Genomic DNA, 16,063 nt, shown 5'->3' with positions numbered 1-16,063 from the left:
CTTACGCGAGCTCGTCTTTTTGTTGGGTTTTCAAAGGCAGCATCTTTACTAAGTTGAGGAGAATTTAAAAATCTCTTTACAAAGGGGTTCAGTATACAAAGGTATTCTGGGGTTCTTGGGAGAAGTCCTATAGAAATAGTTTTTTCAAAAGTATAAATAACTTCTTAATTTATTTGGAGAGAGAAGGAGTGAGCAGGGGAGGGGCAGAGAGAGAGATGGGGAGAAACCGAATCCCAAGCAGGCTCTTCTGCACTGGTAGTGGGGGGCTTGAACTCACCAACTGTGAGATCACAACTTGAGCCAAAATCCAGAGTCGGATGCTTAACCGACTGAGCCACCCAGCACTCCTAAATAGCTTTTCTCCGCTTTGTCTTTTTTTAGGGGAAAAAAAAAAAAACAAACTAGGAAGATAGGTAGATGGATAGACGGTTGCAGTGATCACCATAACTGAATGCGGATGTTGGGGGGCTAACCCGGTAGATTTTAGGGAGAGCCCCTTGTGGTTCTCACATACTCTACTTGTCCGTGACAGTTTTCACCGAGGAGAGCGAGGGTAAGATCGTGTTTACGGCGGTAGGGATTTTCTTCTTTATGCTCTCTTACGTCCTTTCTAGTTTTCCGTGTTAAAAGCTCCTTGCTTTGTCACCGCGATAATAAAAATAGATGGTAGTTTGGTCTGCTGTGGTTTTTTTGAATATCCATCCCTGGCAAAGTGTATAATTGGCAACTTTTGCGTAAGTCTCCCGCCACCCCCGATTTGTTTGGACACTTTTCTGCTCCATGAAGTCCAAACATCTGGGCACCGTTGGTGTGGCGGGAAAAACGCTGGCTTTGGAACCAGACGGAACTGAGGCTGAGGGCCAGCTCTGCCCCTTCCTCAAGGCCAGAGAGCAATTGAGCCTGTCTAGACCCTCTACTCTAATCTAGAGTAGAATTAAATATGCTCACCTTGCAAGGTTTGTGTAGAAGCTGGAGGAAATCTATTTATAAAGCACCCCACTGGACTGGCCCCTCATCTTGGTGGGTGTTGAATAAAAGGTAGCTTTCAACGTTGACTGTGTGACCTTGGACAAGTTACTTAATCTCTTGGTGCCTTGGTTTTTGTTTTTTTTGTTTGTCTTCTTCTGTGAAATAGGGCTAACGAAAGTACACCTGGATTGCAGAATGGCTGCTGAGGGTTAAAGAACATTCACAGAAGGTGCTTTGCACGTAGTAAGCCCTCCTTGGAGATTAACTGCTGCTTAGTCTTTTGTTGCTGTTGTAAGAAGTCCAGCTACCGTGGGGAATTCACAGGTGGTCCTTACAGAGTCTACATTCATGTAACGAGGTCCTATCGAAGCACACAGATAATGCTAGTATTAAAATATTACTTGCAACCTGTGATCGGTGCTTCGAGAAAGCTAAGGACCCAGCCTGGAACATAATAAATACTCAGTAGAGTTTGTTAACTTTAAAAGGAAAGAAAAAAGGAAGAAGTAGTACGGGAACCAGAAAAGTCTGGCCTCGAGGACTGTAGACCATCCTCTTGGGGATCCACCCTTATGGCACCAAAAAATAATTCCCTGCACATTTCTTCCTTCTCCAGAGCCATTAATTCGCAAGCAAAACTTGCCAACATTCTTTTTTTTTTTTTTTTTTTTGAGTTTGTTTTTATTTATTTTGAGATAGCGGGAAAGGGGCAGAGAGAGAGAGAGAGAGAGAGAGAGAGAGAGAGAGAGAGAGAGAGAATCCCAAGGAGGCTCCGTGCTGTCAGCACAGAGCCCGACACCGGGCTTGAACTCACGAATCGTGAGATCATGACCTGAGCTGAAGTCAGACGCTTACCTGACTGAGCCACCCCAGGCGCCCCAAAACTGGCCAAAATTCTTAAGCCTTCTACCAAATAAAGAGAAATTCGGGGTGCCGGAGTGGGGGCGGGGCACCCAGTGGGACCAGCAACACCTCTGCTAAACCTCATCTTAGGTTTAAAGTCCTTATCAAGAGCTGGAGCCTTGCTCCAGGAAACACGAGCCCCGCTTTGGGGGAACCCCGCTTCTCTCCCCCTCACTCACTTGCGCCCTCTCTCTAAAAAAAATTAAATTAAATAAATAGATGGAGGACTTATCAGTTTCTGCAGAGAAGCTGGGCTTCAGCCTTCGGTAGTTAGTGAGTACCGGTAATATGAAGTCCGCGTCTGATTTCATAGAGTCTGACATCTCCATGACGGGGCTTTAGTTACATGTAAAAAACCAGCCTAGCCGTTGACAAGGAACTATGGTTTTGTCTGTTCTCTGACCTTCCTTCCTTGGTTATACTCCACAGACTGGTGGAAAAGGAGGTCCCAGCTCTGGCCACCGACCGTGTGCCCTCTTTCCTACCCTCACTCCTCCCAGCTGCCATCAGTCTGCGTACATGTAGTATGGTCATTTCTGGACGATTCTCGGATCTCTTGTTAACAACAACCCCTATATAAGAAGCGTGCTATGCAGAAGGGCTATTAATCTCTTTCTCCTTTTACTTCCCTCCCCTCCCCCCCTTATGCCGCATTCTCTCAGTAGTTTAAAATAAAAATGAAACAAAGATGGAGGGTGTTCCTAATTGACGAGTTTTCCAGCTTTTCCAGATTAGCAGGAGGTCCCCGGGAAAATTCTGAATGAGTATTACTAGTATTGTTAATGCTTTCAACAGGATGCTGGGAGGTGCCTAGGTTAAGTGGGGGCAGTACTGGGAGCGCCAGGGTAGAGAAGCCCCCGAGGGGTGTGGTGGTCAGGTCCAGCATGATGTGGTGGAAAAGCCCTGACCTAAAGCAGAAGGAGCTGGGCTGTAGGCCTGCATGGTCATGAACCAGCCAGGTGACAGCCACACGGGGCCGGTTTCCTGGTCAGGAGAAGCCGGAGAACCCTCACTGGCTTAGGGGAGCTCTGAGGGTTCCTGTAGCATTAACTGTGATTCCTTTCTTCAGCTGCTAACCCACAAAACACAGTCACCAACTTCTACGGCTCTTGAAATTGATGTTCCTTAATGAAGCCCGTTCTTAACCAGCTTAATTCTGTAACCAGTGTCTGTCAGATTTTAAAACCTGTCTTTCCTGTGTTTATTGTAAACAGCACCTTCTACCTGTATACTTCTCATTGTTGGTTTTTCCCGGTGACACTTCCCACTGCCCCCTCCCACCCCCCCACCCCTAATCCTCTCCGTCATCTTGTTGTTCATGGTCAATGATGTCGATGGTCGGTGCCTGTCATCCCAGACTTTTCTAGTTTCTAGGCATGAACAAATATACGTACATGTAAATATCAATTCTTTTGACTAGCGAGGGATCATACCATATATATGGTTCTGAAACTTGTGTTTTTATTAATTAGCATGTGACAGGCAAACATTACAAAATGAGATTCCATGAAAAGTTAAGTCCCCCTCACATCCTGAATCCCCCAGCTCCCCCCTCCTCACAGGCAGTTGTCTGTGTATCCTTCCAGAAGGTTTCTGAGTATATACAAATGTGTATGTGTCCAGCTGAGTGTTTTTAAATTTTTTATTATTTTATTTTATTTATTTATTTATTTATTTATTTATTTATTTATTTATTTATTTATTTTTAATTTTTTTTTTAACGTTTATTTATTTTTGAGACAGAGAGAGACAGAGCATGAACGGGGGAGGGTCACAGAGAGAGGGAGACACAGAATCTGAAACAGGCTCCAGGCTCTGAGCTGTCAGCACAGAGCCCGACGCGGGGCTTGAACCCACGGACCGTGAGATCCTGACCTGAGCCGAAGTCGGACGCTTAACCGACCGAGCCACCCAGGCGCCCCTAAATTTTTTTTAAATGTTTACTTATTTTTGAGAGACAGAGACAGAGTGCGAGGGAGCAGGGGAGGGGCAGAGAAAGAGGGAGACACGGAATCCGAAGCAGGCTCCAGGCCCCGAGACAGTGGGGCTCGAACCCACGAAACGTAAGATCATGACCTGAGCCAAAGTCGGGCGCTTAACCGACTGAGCCCCGCCCCAGGCACCCCTACATTTTGTTATTTAGAAGGCGGTCTGGTAAGTGGTTGGACCTATTTACAGCCCCGCCAGGAATAGCAGAGAGTGGTGCCTGTTTCCTCTGCCCTTTCCACAACTTCCCGGTCACAACTCCTCATCTGATAGGCGGAGGTGACATAATGTTTGTTTGCACTTCTCTTACGTAAAACTGAATGTTTTTCAATGGGATGAGAATTACTACTGTTTCTTTTTTCTCTGCTCCGTTACGTCTTTGCCTTTCTTTCTCGTTGTTCGCCACTGTGACTTTGTCACTTGCAAATTTATTTCGCAGACGTTTAAAATTTCTGTATAGTCAGATTGGTCTTTTCCTTTCGCGGCCTCTGTGTTTTCACTCTTGACGAGAAAGATTTTTCCTACTCCGAGATGATTGAAAAGTTCCCCTATGTCTTCTCTACTGATACTTTTATAATTTGTTTTTTTATCTTTTAATCCCTGAGCCAGGGGAATCTGTGCTTAATCGTAAGAATGAACTGTAGTTCAGCTTCCGTTTGCCTGGGTGGCTGGACGCCGAAAACCACAGATTGCCAGAGAACAGAACCCAGGACAAGGCGAGTTAGCATTGGGATATAATTCACAGTTCCACAAATTAAAATGCCCGGTCTGCCGTGTACAATTCATGCCCACGGCTTCTGTTTCCCTCTCCCTCCCCCCACCACACACTTCTTTGGGACAGAAGAAAAGCCTTCTGCTTTGTTGCCAATTTGCCACTAATTGAAACACATTGATATTTATTCTTGGTATTGAGATGATCAAAAGGCTAATGTTTGGCCTTCTTATTGGCACGGAGGAGGTATTTCAGCCCGCTGTTTCTTAGTTACAGTTGCTACTTGATGGTGTGCAAGTGGGGGTGACTGCAGGCAAGTAGGAAACGGAAAAGCCCTGGTAGCGATTTTCCTCGGGGAAGCCTGCATTCTGGAATGTTGAGAGAATTCGTTTAGTTAGTTATTTACTGTTATTTTTTTTAAATATCCAAAGCCGTGGAGGCTGCTTAACCTCATTGGTTTGGGGACTTATGATTTTACTGACTACTATCTTACTGGGGAACTTCAAGCGTTTTCTAAAAAAACTTTTTTAAAAATTAATGATGATTATTTTAGCAAGCTAGCTCCTTCTATCCACAATAGCAACCAGGATTATAGATTCCCTGGGCCATGGTTTCGCTACGCCAGCCTCCCCCACCCCAGGAAACGATGATGCTATCATTTGATTCTGCCAGCTTCCTTAGAAATATTTTGGGCATCCGTGCAGGGTTTGATGCCCCTGTTTGAAGTAGGAAAGTGTCACTGAATCTAAAGCAGCCGCCTAATGCCTTACTGTCACCAGAACTAGGTAATGTGGCCCCGGCGGCTCTGAATTACCAGTTTCAGGTCTAATAAAACAAAAGCCACCCAATAAAAAAAACCCTCAAAGCCAGATAAAATCCACTGTGCTGGGGATGGCTTATTTTTGTACTTACTCTTTATGTCTTGTGTCAGGTATGTCCTTACAGAAGTATCCGTTGGGGTGCCGAGTGGCTCAGTCAGTTAAGCCTACGACTTCGGCTCGGGTCACTACCTCACGGTTCGTGGGCTCGAGCCCCACATCAGTCTCTGCCCTGATAGTGCGGAACCTGCTTGGGATTCTCTTTCTCTTCCTCTCTCTGCTTCTCCCTCGCTCTCTCTCTCTCTCTCAAAATAAATAAACTTCAAAAAAAAGTATCTGTTAGCTTTCTCCCATTGTTCTTTTGATAGCTGAAGTCTTCCCCATCAACGTTTTATTTTGCTTTTAAACGCACGCACACGCTCACTGGCACTCAGCCTAGAAGAACTCGCTTAACTTGCTTCAAGAAAGCTAGTACACAAAACTCTGGATGTAGCCCTGACTCGTTATTTTTTTTAGCCATAACTTGTGAGTTGTGCCGGAAGAGGTGTTAGCGATAATCTGGCGTTCCATACAAAGAGACAGAGATCCGCAAAAGAGAGATAACTGCTTCAAGGTTGCAGATAACGGTCAACACAAGACTAATAAGCTTTGGACTCCCGGCTTAACCCGCTCGCTAGGATAACGCAGTGAGATCCGAATCTTTCCTTGTAGTTTTCTTTAGAGTTTAAGGCTCATGCGGTGTGCTTAAATAATGAGCTGATGGGGGCACCCTTTAGAGCAAATCTGTCACATAGAGTAGCACTTTTCAAAATGGATTCCACGTGTGTGAAGACACATTCACACGGAAGAAAGAAGGCAGTATTGAGAACCCGGCTCATTTTTTACAGGGCGTCTTGGGGGTGCTAATGTCTAGGCAAACACCCTTGAACACTGACACCTATAACTCAACACCCGAGGAATTCCTGACTCAGATCACTCTGTTGACGGGAATAATCATTTCGGCGTTGGTCACTGGGAGGGAAAATAATCTCTACCTGCCGCGTTGGTCAGCGGCAGCTCGGTGTCCGTGGCCGCGAGTCCGCGGCTATGGTTCTGTCGAGGGCCTTTACTTGGGAAGTCTGTGGTGTCGAAGGTCAGAGCGGGAGGAGGAGGAGAATGGTTCAGGTCTCTTCTGGCCAGTACCGGTCAGAGTCTGTAATCGTCACACCTGGCCAGGGAGAGCTCGCTTAATAACACGATAGGTAAACTGAGGTAATTCACCCACCGTTGGACCTTAACGAGATGTGTGCAGAACACAGCTTGAAGGAGACCGGAGACAGAACCTTCTGGATGAACTCATAACCCGGGAGAGGCTACTTCTGGCATCCTTTAAGAACGAGGGGGCAGAGCCCGATCTCATCAGGTATGATGTTTTCCTTCACGGGGATTACGTGGTTGGGTGAAAAGCGTTCTTGGCCGAGATCACGGATGTGTTTCCCGCACGGCTCGATTTAACTAGTAAAATCTATCCCGCCCCTTTACAGCGTTTGCCATGTCATGGTCTCTCTCTTCAGCGTTCTTTAATTTTCTGGATTGAGTAAGCCGGGTATGTTGGGCGGAATCTCATCCTGAGGGAAGACGGTTTGCGTGGGATACGGACCGGGTCGGAAAAGTTCCTTTGCATCCTCTGGTTGTGCCTTCTGCCACGTGAGCTGTCTTTTCGGCTCCTGAAGTCACGTGTTCACCTGGGTGGGGAAAAGGCTTCCCCGTGTGTGTGTTTTCACTGGCACGTTTGGGAAACTGTGTCCTAGCGAGACTGTGGTCCGTGCTCACGAAGGTAGGGGAGCACGGCCGTTGGATCCTGGCCCGTTCTGTGCCGGTGAGTGATTCCCACTCTGTGGAGGGGACAGCCGCTGTCCGCCCAGCTCTGTTGGAACACCCAGAGGAGCGGGCCAGCTCTCCAGGGTTGGGGTTAACAAACCCCATGTGCTTCCCTCTTCGGAGCTGTCCACACAGCCCCCTTCCAGAACTCCCGTAACTTCATCGTGGGAACCGTCACGATGGTTCGAGGAAATGAACTTCACGTAGAAACTCGCCTCTCTCCCTCTTTGCCACGAGGGACGATGCTTTCATTCTGCGGAGTGGCTTGCTTTTGCTTAGTTCCTGGGTAGGAATGACATGGCTTCTCAAGGGCAGTGGTTTTTGACCTTTGGCCACGAGTTACTGGGCCCTGCGTCAGACAATTAAATCGAGGGGGCGCATGGAGGGTCCCAGGTAAGTACGATATGCAGTCAGGATTGCAGACCACTGCCCTGGGGTAAGCAGAGGAGAAGGAAACAGTGTCCTGTTGGCCCCAGGCCTTGGGAGCCTGTGACCCAGGGATGCAAGAAAGAAACCAAAGACAGGAAACCGAATGGAATCCGGAGTTGTTTCTGTGGCGAAATAAAGCCCAGGAGTCAGGGAGGGAGGAGTCATGTCCCGGGCAGGGTGTGTAAGAAGCCAGAAGTGGGCCAGATAGCTCTCTGGCTGTTTGCGGTGATGAAGGCGGTGATCCAGGGCTGGCGAGACAGAAACACACGAGCTGGGGATCCGTGGCGCACGGTCAGGGCCACCTGTCAAGAAGCGCGTCTACGTTGGAGTCCAGAAAGTAAACAAAGGTGCGGCTGGCAGAGCCAACCGGAGAGGCGATGGGCGGCATCTAAATACCTCTGCTTGGTGGCCAGCAGGTGGACCTTCTAGGTCTGCGTTTCTTTCTTTCTTTCTTTTTTCTTTTCTTTTTTTTTTTTAACATTTATTTATTTTTGAGACACAGAGAGAGATAGAGCACAAGCAGGGGAGGAGCAGAGAGAAAAGGAGACCCAGAATCTGAAGCAGGCTCCAGGCTCCGAGCTGTCAGCACAGAGCCCGATGCGGGGCTCGAACTCACGAACCGTGAGATCATGACCTGAGCCAAAGTTGGATGCTCAACCGAGTGAGCCACCCAGGCACCCCTAAAAAATTTTTAAGTAGGCTCCACCCCCAACATGGGGCTTGAACGCACAACCCTGAGATTAAGAGTTGCACGCTCTACTAACTAGAGCCAGCCAGGCACCTCTGAATCTGCATTTAAATTTTTAAAAAAGTGAGAGAGAGAGAGAGGGAGAGGGAGAGAGAATGAGTGGGGGAGGGGCAGAGTGAGAGGGAGAGAGAGGATCCCAAGCAGGCTTTGCACTGTCAATGTGGAGCCCGATGCGGGGGCTCGAACTCACAGACCAGACTGAGATATGTATGACCTGAGCTGAAATCAAGAGTTGGACACTGAACCGACTGAGCTACCCAGGCCCCCGGGGCAGAATCTGCATTTTAACAAGATCCTGGGGACTTGAATGCACCTTACAACTTGAGAAATATAGCTCTATATCTTTTGTTCTCTCTTTTCTTTTAATGTTTATTTAATTTTGAGAGAGAGGGAGAGACAGAGCGTGAACAGGGGAGGGGCAGAGAGAGAGGGAGACACAGAACCGGAAGCAGGCTCCAGGCTCTGAGCTATCAATCCAGAGCCCGACGCGGGGCTCGAACTCACAGACCGCGAGATCGTGACCTGAGCCGAAGTCGGACGCTTAAAGCGACTGAGCCACCCAGGCGCCCCTATCCTTTGTTCCTAATGGTGGCACTGGGCATCTAAGTTACCCAAAGGGCTTATAAAAACAATAAAGAAGAGAGAGAGAAAGAAGAGGAAGAAAATACAGGTGGCAGGACCGAATCCTTGCAGAGAATGAGTGAGTAGCCTGGCCTGAGGCCTGGGTAGCCGTGGTGGGGGGCGCACTCCTCAGGTGCGTCTAACAGGTGGCGGGGGAGGCCGCTGCCCCGTGTCCACCCGCGGTGCCAGCTGAAAGCTCGAGTCTGCCGCGCACTTCCCGGGTGCCGGGCACGGGCTGAGCACCTCGTGTGCGTGTGCTCAGGAGGTCCTCGTGACGTCCATTTTACAACGGAGAAACTGAGTTTGGAGGGGTCAGGTAACTCGCACAAGACTCTGAAGCTGACGGGTCTCGGAGCGTGGATTTCACCCAGACGCGAGCGCCGTCACACGTGAACTCGCAGCCACCGCAGCGCGAGAAGTGCTGGGCCCGGCCCTGTTGCCCGCTGGTCTCCCGGCCATCTGGGCTTCGGAGTCATTGACCTTGGGGTGCAGGTATGCGTGCTGCCTCTTTCACTGCTGTTAGGACAAGGTGAGGCGATCGGTATGTGAAGGGCTTAGTGACGCAAGATGTTCCTCCTGGCGAACCGTGCCGCCATCAGGCCTGGAGGAAGCGCCTGCTGCTGCCTCCTTCCCTCCCCCTCGGGAGCTCCTGGCACCGCCCCCCCCCCCAGGCCTCCCTGACTGACCGGTCTTGTTCCAGGGAGCCCGCCCCTTCTCCCCTTCCAGATCTCGCTCTGTGTCCCCTTCCTCGGTGCCTGGCTTGTTGCCGTCTTGCCCGCAGACAGTCGCAGGTTAACTTTCGCAGCGGAATCCATGGCTGCAGGGGCTTCCCTTCCGGGGGGCTGTCCGCGGAAGCCTCCTGGAGCCCAAGGCAGATTGACTGTCGGGAGAATTTTGGCAAAGCTGGTGGATTAGCGCAGAGGCGTTGGGTCTCAGAGGCCTTCCGCGAGCGACCAGTGCCTCTTCCCCGTCCCGTGGTTCAGGCTGAGCCACATGCTGGGCCCACCCGTGTGGCTCGGAGGGGAACGGTTGGGGTGGCTTGGGGACTGGGAGGCCACACCAAGGCGGAACCGTGAAGCAACGAAGGCCGAAGTCCTCGGGGCTTGAAGTCACTGAGGCAGCCGGCCGGGCTTATTTACACGCTCTCGAGATGGAACCGAGGGAAGTGTAGATGCCGTTGTGTCGTCGCAGCTCAAGGAACGGAAGTCCGGAATAGGTCAGAGTAAGCTTCCAGAAGCATTCTGTTGAAAGGTGCGTCAGCGCCGTGGGGTAGAAGGGACTCCCGAGGAGCAATGTGAGGAAGGTGCAAATGGATAGGACGTTCCGTGCCGGGTGGCATGGGGGCTAGCCAAGAGAAGGAGGCAGTGTGGCCCTGCTGACCTCCGGGAGAAAGTCAGTCAGTACAGGTAAAGAGAGGGAAGCTTACGGTGGGTGGCCTGGAAGGTGGGTCGCTGGGGAATCCCTACGGAGCCCAGATTGCTGTCGACCCGCCTGCAGGCGCTTGCTAGGGCTGCTGCGGGCACAACACCGGGGGCTCAGCTACCAGAAACGTCCTTCCTCACGGTTCTGGAGGCTGGAAGGCCAGACCAGCGTGTCACTGGCAGTGTCGTGCCCCCTGACGGCCGTGACGGAGGGTCTGTTCTAGGCGTCTCTCCTGGCCTTTTAGGTGGCCGACTTCTGTCTGAGTCTTCATGCGGTCCCCCTGAGGTGTCTGAGGTCTGTGTGTCCAGCATCCCCTCTTCTCATAAAGATAACCCGGGGCATGTTGGATGATGGGCCACCCCAACGACCCCATTGTAACTTAATGACCTCGTTAACGAACCTGTCTCCAAATACTGTCGCGTTCTGAGGTATGTACCAGGGGTTAGCACTTCAACCCCGAATTCACAGGAATTTTTTGCGAAAATGCACGTCCTGTGACAACCCAGGAGAACCTGGTCGATGAGAGGATGTGTGCTGGGTGAAAGCATTCTCAAATATTATGTAGGAAAATCCTTGGGAAATCTGCTTTCGGGCCACGAAATGGACACGAGACAGCGCTGACCCGACCCGCTGGGAAGACAGCGCCGCCGGGGACTTACTGGAGACAAGAAACGGGTCCGTTGGCGAGCGGAGGAGCGAACGATTGTCACGGTCGGGTGCTGGCAGCAGATTGTCATCACCCGGAAGTCAGAGTTTCTGGTCTTTGATTTCACTCGCCTGGCGACATCAGAGTGTTATTTTGCCCTCTGTACGCCTGGTCCCCACGCTTGAGGCCCCCCCTTCCACCCCCGACTTCTCGTACCCCGGGAACTCCTTCACTGGCCTTCGGAGGCTCTGAATTCACAAGTAGACGTAACCAGGCTGGAATCACAGTTCAACTTGTCCTCTTGCGTCCTGACTGTCAAGGCCGCCTGGTCCTTTCTGATACCAGCCATCAGGGACCTTTCGGCTCTGTCTTTGGAGGGACCTCGTTCCCTTCCCTGCCGGTCCGTTTCTGTGACACACAGCGTCCTCAGGCCTCCCCGCGGTTAATTCCCGGTCCTGGGCTCCCCGGCGTCCTCTCCTACTTCTCTGATCTCTGGACTCCTCTGGCATTTTTGTTTGCTTCTGTCATTCTTTAATAAACCAGCGTGAGTCGCTTTGTTACCTGGCGGGGGCGGGGGTGGAGGCTCCGTGGCACATGTCTTTGCCTTGGGTCACGACCTACGGAGATGCGCTGGCCGGAAAGCCTTATCAGAACCTTCAAATGTGATAGACACGCTCTCTGCGGCACACGTTGTCATTAATGCCAGACTGCCAGCACGGCGCATTCCCTGTCGCAGACCTGGGGCTAATCGGCTTGCTAATCAGTGTTTCAAAGCCCCGTGATGACCGGCAGCCAGAGTGCGGCTTCGGTTTGTCCCATCAGGACTCACCGGGAGCCCGTGGAGCCCCTGCCTCTCCCTCTCCTTCCTGCTTCCTTTGTGTGACCCCGCTCCTCTCCTGCCTGCACCCGAACCCTCAGCCTCCTCTCTCCCGGGGGCCCCCCCACCCCTCCCTCTCCTCCTCTTCCCCCTTCCTCCTCATATGTGGCCTTATTAAGGAGAGAAGAGTATTGTCAGACCGCGGTTGGGATTAGCATTCCCCTTACACAGACATTGGTGTGGCGATCACGCAGTTGAATGTGCGGCTGTCATGTGATGCGATCTTAGCTGCACCTTACGGATTACGGATCATTATTTTAAAGCAGTAAACCTTGATGGGAGACGGCGGGCTAAATAAGCAATGGTTGACTGACTTAGGGCCTTTGGAAACTTGTTAAAGAAGTCTCCGAGTAACAACGTCTCCTAGAAGATAAGCCGAGACTTAGAAGGACGATGCTTTAAAATCCTCCTGCCCTTTATACTCGAGAGCATTGCTGAGTCTCACCATTAGTTAAATCTTTGTCTGTAGAGAGAGAGAAAAACAATCATTGCATACTCCACTGCTCGGTGAGCATCTCAGAGATTATGTGATTAACTCGGCTGTAGTGGGTGGCTAATTGGCTAAGCTTTAGTCGTTACACCAGCAGCTATATTGAGGATTATAGGAAGTAGGAAGTTATTTAGACGTCGGGATGGAGCTGTGTGTCAGGAATGGCGTATTAGGAAGGAGACCAGTTGCTAAAGTCAAAAGAATGACGGTGGAATGTTCCCATTTTCTTAGAGTGTCGACGTTAAGCATTTGATGTCAGGTATCTTCCTTTGAGCTATTAAAAAAAAAAAGAAAAGTATGTTATTTCCAGTGTGTATTTCATGTCACCGTATCAGAAACCACAGTGGACAAAAGAAAAATTTACATACAGTTTTACGTGAAAAGCAGCCCTCCCCCATTTTAAGCCATTGAATGTTGGGTTTTTATTATTATTTTTAATGTTTTTATTTATTTTTGAGACAGAGAGAGACAGAGCATGAACAGGGGAGGGGCAGAGAGGGAGGGAGACACAGAATCTGAAGCAGGCTCCAGGCTCCTCACTGTCAGCACAGAGCCCGACGCGGGGCTCGAACTCATGTACCGTGAGATCGTGACCTGAGCTGAAGTCAGACGCCCAACTGACTGAGCCAGCCAGGCACCCCTATAACTTAATTTATTCTTTTTAAAAAAATTTTTTTAATGTTTATTTATTTTTGACAGAGAGAGAGAGAGAGAGAGAGAGAGAGAGAGAGAGAGAGAGAGAGACAGAGCATGAGCAGGGGAGGGGCAGACAGAGAGGGAGACACAGAATCAGAAGCAGGCTCCAGGCTCCGAGCTGTCAGCACAGAGCCCAACGCGGGGCTTAAACTCACATACCGCGAGATCATGACCTGAGCTGAAGTCGGACGCCCAACCGACTGAGCCACCCAGGCGCCCCAAGATGTTTCATTCCAAATTACAGCTTGAGTTATAAGAAGGATGATTCATATCTGATTCCACTTAGATTTCCTAAAGAATCATTGCTTGATATTTTATGTTGCCTAAAGTTATTAACACATGAGCAACCCCTACTTTCCTAAAAGTAGGAATAGCTAAAGAATGCATAAGTAATATATTCACACGGATGAGGAATTTAAAAAGCTTTTGACAGTATTTGGTGACAAGCCTCCCTCCCACTGTGTTCCCTGCTTCTGGACATAAATATCAGTGTTAAAAATCATTGGCATATCAGGGCTCCTGGGTGGCTCAGTCAGTTGAGTGTCCGACTTCGGCTCAGGTCATGATCTCATGGTTCATGAGTTCAAGCCCTGCATCTGGCTCTGTGCTGACAGCTCAGAGCCTGGAGCCTGCTTCGGATTCTGTGTCTCCCTCTCTCTCTGCCCCTCCCCTGTTCACCCTCTGTTTCTCTTTTTCTCTCGAAAATAAATAAACATTAAAAAAAAATCATTGGCATATGCTTCCGAAGTTCTCTGAAGCATCTACCAGCAAATATGAATATTCCTTATTTCCCTCCGTCTTTTACGCAAATGGTACATACTATTCTGCAACATTTTTTGGTCACCTGATCAGATGTATTAGAGAGCTTCCCAAAGTAGCAGGTTTTTGTCATTCATTTTGATAGTCTTATAATATCTCGTTATATGCATGTACCATGATTTCTCTAACTAGCTTTCTATTAACAGACGTGTGTTGTTTCCAGTCTGTTATGCATATATTTTATATGTGTGCATATATGCTTAGTACATAGAGTTCTTCTACAAAAAAATGGTGGTGAATAACGTTACATATAAGGGAGTTCCCCCGTGTGAACATCTGCCTCTAGATAGGTTCTTAGAAGGAGGAGGGCAGGGGGGATGGGATGGGGTGTGCCTGGGTGGCACAGTCGGTTAAGTGTCTGACTCTGTCTCAGCTCAGGTCACGATCTCACAGGTTGTGAGTTTGAGGCCTGCATTGGGCTCTACACTGACAGCACAGAGCCTGCTTGGGATTCGGTCTCTCCTTCTCTCTGCCCCTCCCCAGCTTGTGCGCACGCTCTCTCTCTCTCTCTCTCTCTCTCTCTCAAAATAAATAAATAAACTAAAAAAATAAAATAAAATAAAATAAAATAAAATAAAATAAAATAAAATAATAAAGAAGTAGGATGGGCTGGGTCCAAGTATATGCACTGTGACTCTCACAGAACCAGCATAGACTTTTATGTGAGTGCCTGTTTCCATCCAGTTTTCCCCAAAGACAGTGGCACTAACCTTGGTTTCCTAGGCCAGTCTCCGAAATGAGGATTGTTACTTCCTAGTAGAGTTTTATGGCGCTCCTGTATAAAATCGTAACGAACCAAGGTTATCAGGAAATTCTCCTGTGTTTCTTTTTAGTGCTCTCACGATTGTATTTTATAACTGTTAAATATCTGATCCATCCGGAATTTAATTTGGTGAAGAATATGAATCCCACTTTTTTCCTACTTGGCTACCCTATTTTTTTTTTTTTTTTTGGACTGTGTTTTTTCCTGAATGATCCATTTTCACAAGTTTTGAGGTGGTGAGCATTATACTATTGCACTGTGTGTGTGTGTGTGTGTGTGTATTTGGATCTGTTTCTGGACTTTGTGATGTGTTCTGTGGTCTCTCTGACTACTCATGTGTTAGTACCTTTTGAGGCTCTGTTGTAAGTTTTAATACATGATAGTCTTCTGTCATTATACTTCTTTTTTTTTTAAATTTTATTTATTTTAAAGAGGGAGAGAGAGAGAGAGAATATCTCAAGCCGCTGTTAGCACAGAGCCTGATGCGGGGCTCTATCCCATGACCCTGGGATCATGACCTGGGCTGAAATCAAGAGTCAGATGCTCAACGGAATGAGCCACCCAGGCACGCTTATGCTTATTTTTTTTTTTTAAGAGTTTTGGGGTTTTTTAAAACAAAAAAAACCCCAAAAAACATGAATTCTAGAACGAGCTAGCCTAATTTTTGAAAAGGAAAAGTAACTTTTTTTTTTAAATTGGCATTCCGTTAAATCTTGAAACCTTTTATCGCATTGAACCTTTCTCTCCAGGAACATGGGGTGTCTCTCCACTTGGTCAAGACGCCGTTCAGGGCTCTCAGGGTGAGCTGTGCGCATTTGTGGCTTAACGTATTTTTAGGCATTTTACGTTTTTGGTGGTTTCGAATTCAGTATTTCATGCCATGGTGCTTTTCGGTCATTGTTTATAGGAAGCTGTTCGCATCTGATGCCTGCTAATTAGTATTCTAACCACTTTCTTAAAGCTCTGATTGTTTCCAGTCTTCCTGTTGGTCCCCTTGTCTTTGCCGGTTGTTATTTGTTTGTTTCCTAAGAGAAAGGAGCTCCTGAGCTTCCCAGTGAGTAGACTGGCTCAAAATAGAGCTAGGCTGGGCTCGCATCACATGCCGTGTTATGCCGGAAACCGTGGAAGAATAGAGTTGCCATGATTGGCTTGGGTCTGCTCAGGAGAGATGCATCCTTGAACCTAAATGGGGGATGGGCTCGTGTGCCCTGAGCAGTGGAGCCCTGAGCAGAATCAAGGTTCCGTTCATGAGGGAGAAGAGACTTGCTGAAGTCAGGTAGGCCCCCTGTAGTGACTACATCGGC

The 16,063-nt window shown here is 48.8% G+C and overlaps 1 protein-coding gene across 5 annotated transcripts in view; it reads left to right on the top strand.

Annotated features, from left to right (window-relative positions):
* Window positions 1-16,063, top strand: part of STX8 (syntaxin 8) — a 253,572-nt gene that overhangs the window by 18,483 nt on the left and 219,026 nt on the right. For all 5 annotated transcript variants that reach the window (XM_019817162.3, XM_011288848.4, XM_019817163.3 and 2 more), the window contains exon 4: window positions 6,680-6,790. In XM_019817162.3, the coding sequence (XP_019672721.1) occupies window positions 6,680-6,790 (111 nt within the window). The remainder of the gene's footprint in view (window positions 1-6,679; window positions 6,791-16,063) is intronic.

The sequence above is a fragment of the Felis catus genome, chromosome E1 (genome assembly GCF_018350175.1).
Source record: "Felis catus isolate Fca126 chromosome E1, F.catus_Fca126_mat1.0, whole genome shotgun sequence".
In the NCBI taxonomy this organism is placed as follows: Eukaryota; Metazoa; Chordata; class Mammalia; order Carnivora; family Felidae; genus Felis; species Felis catus.
Note: the sequence above shows the minus strand (reverse complement) of the source record. Positions and strands in the feature narration are given on the sequence as shown.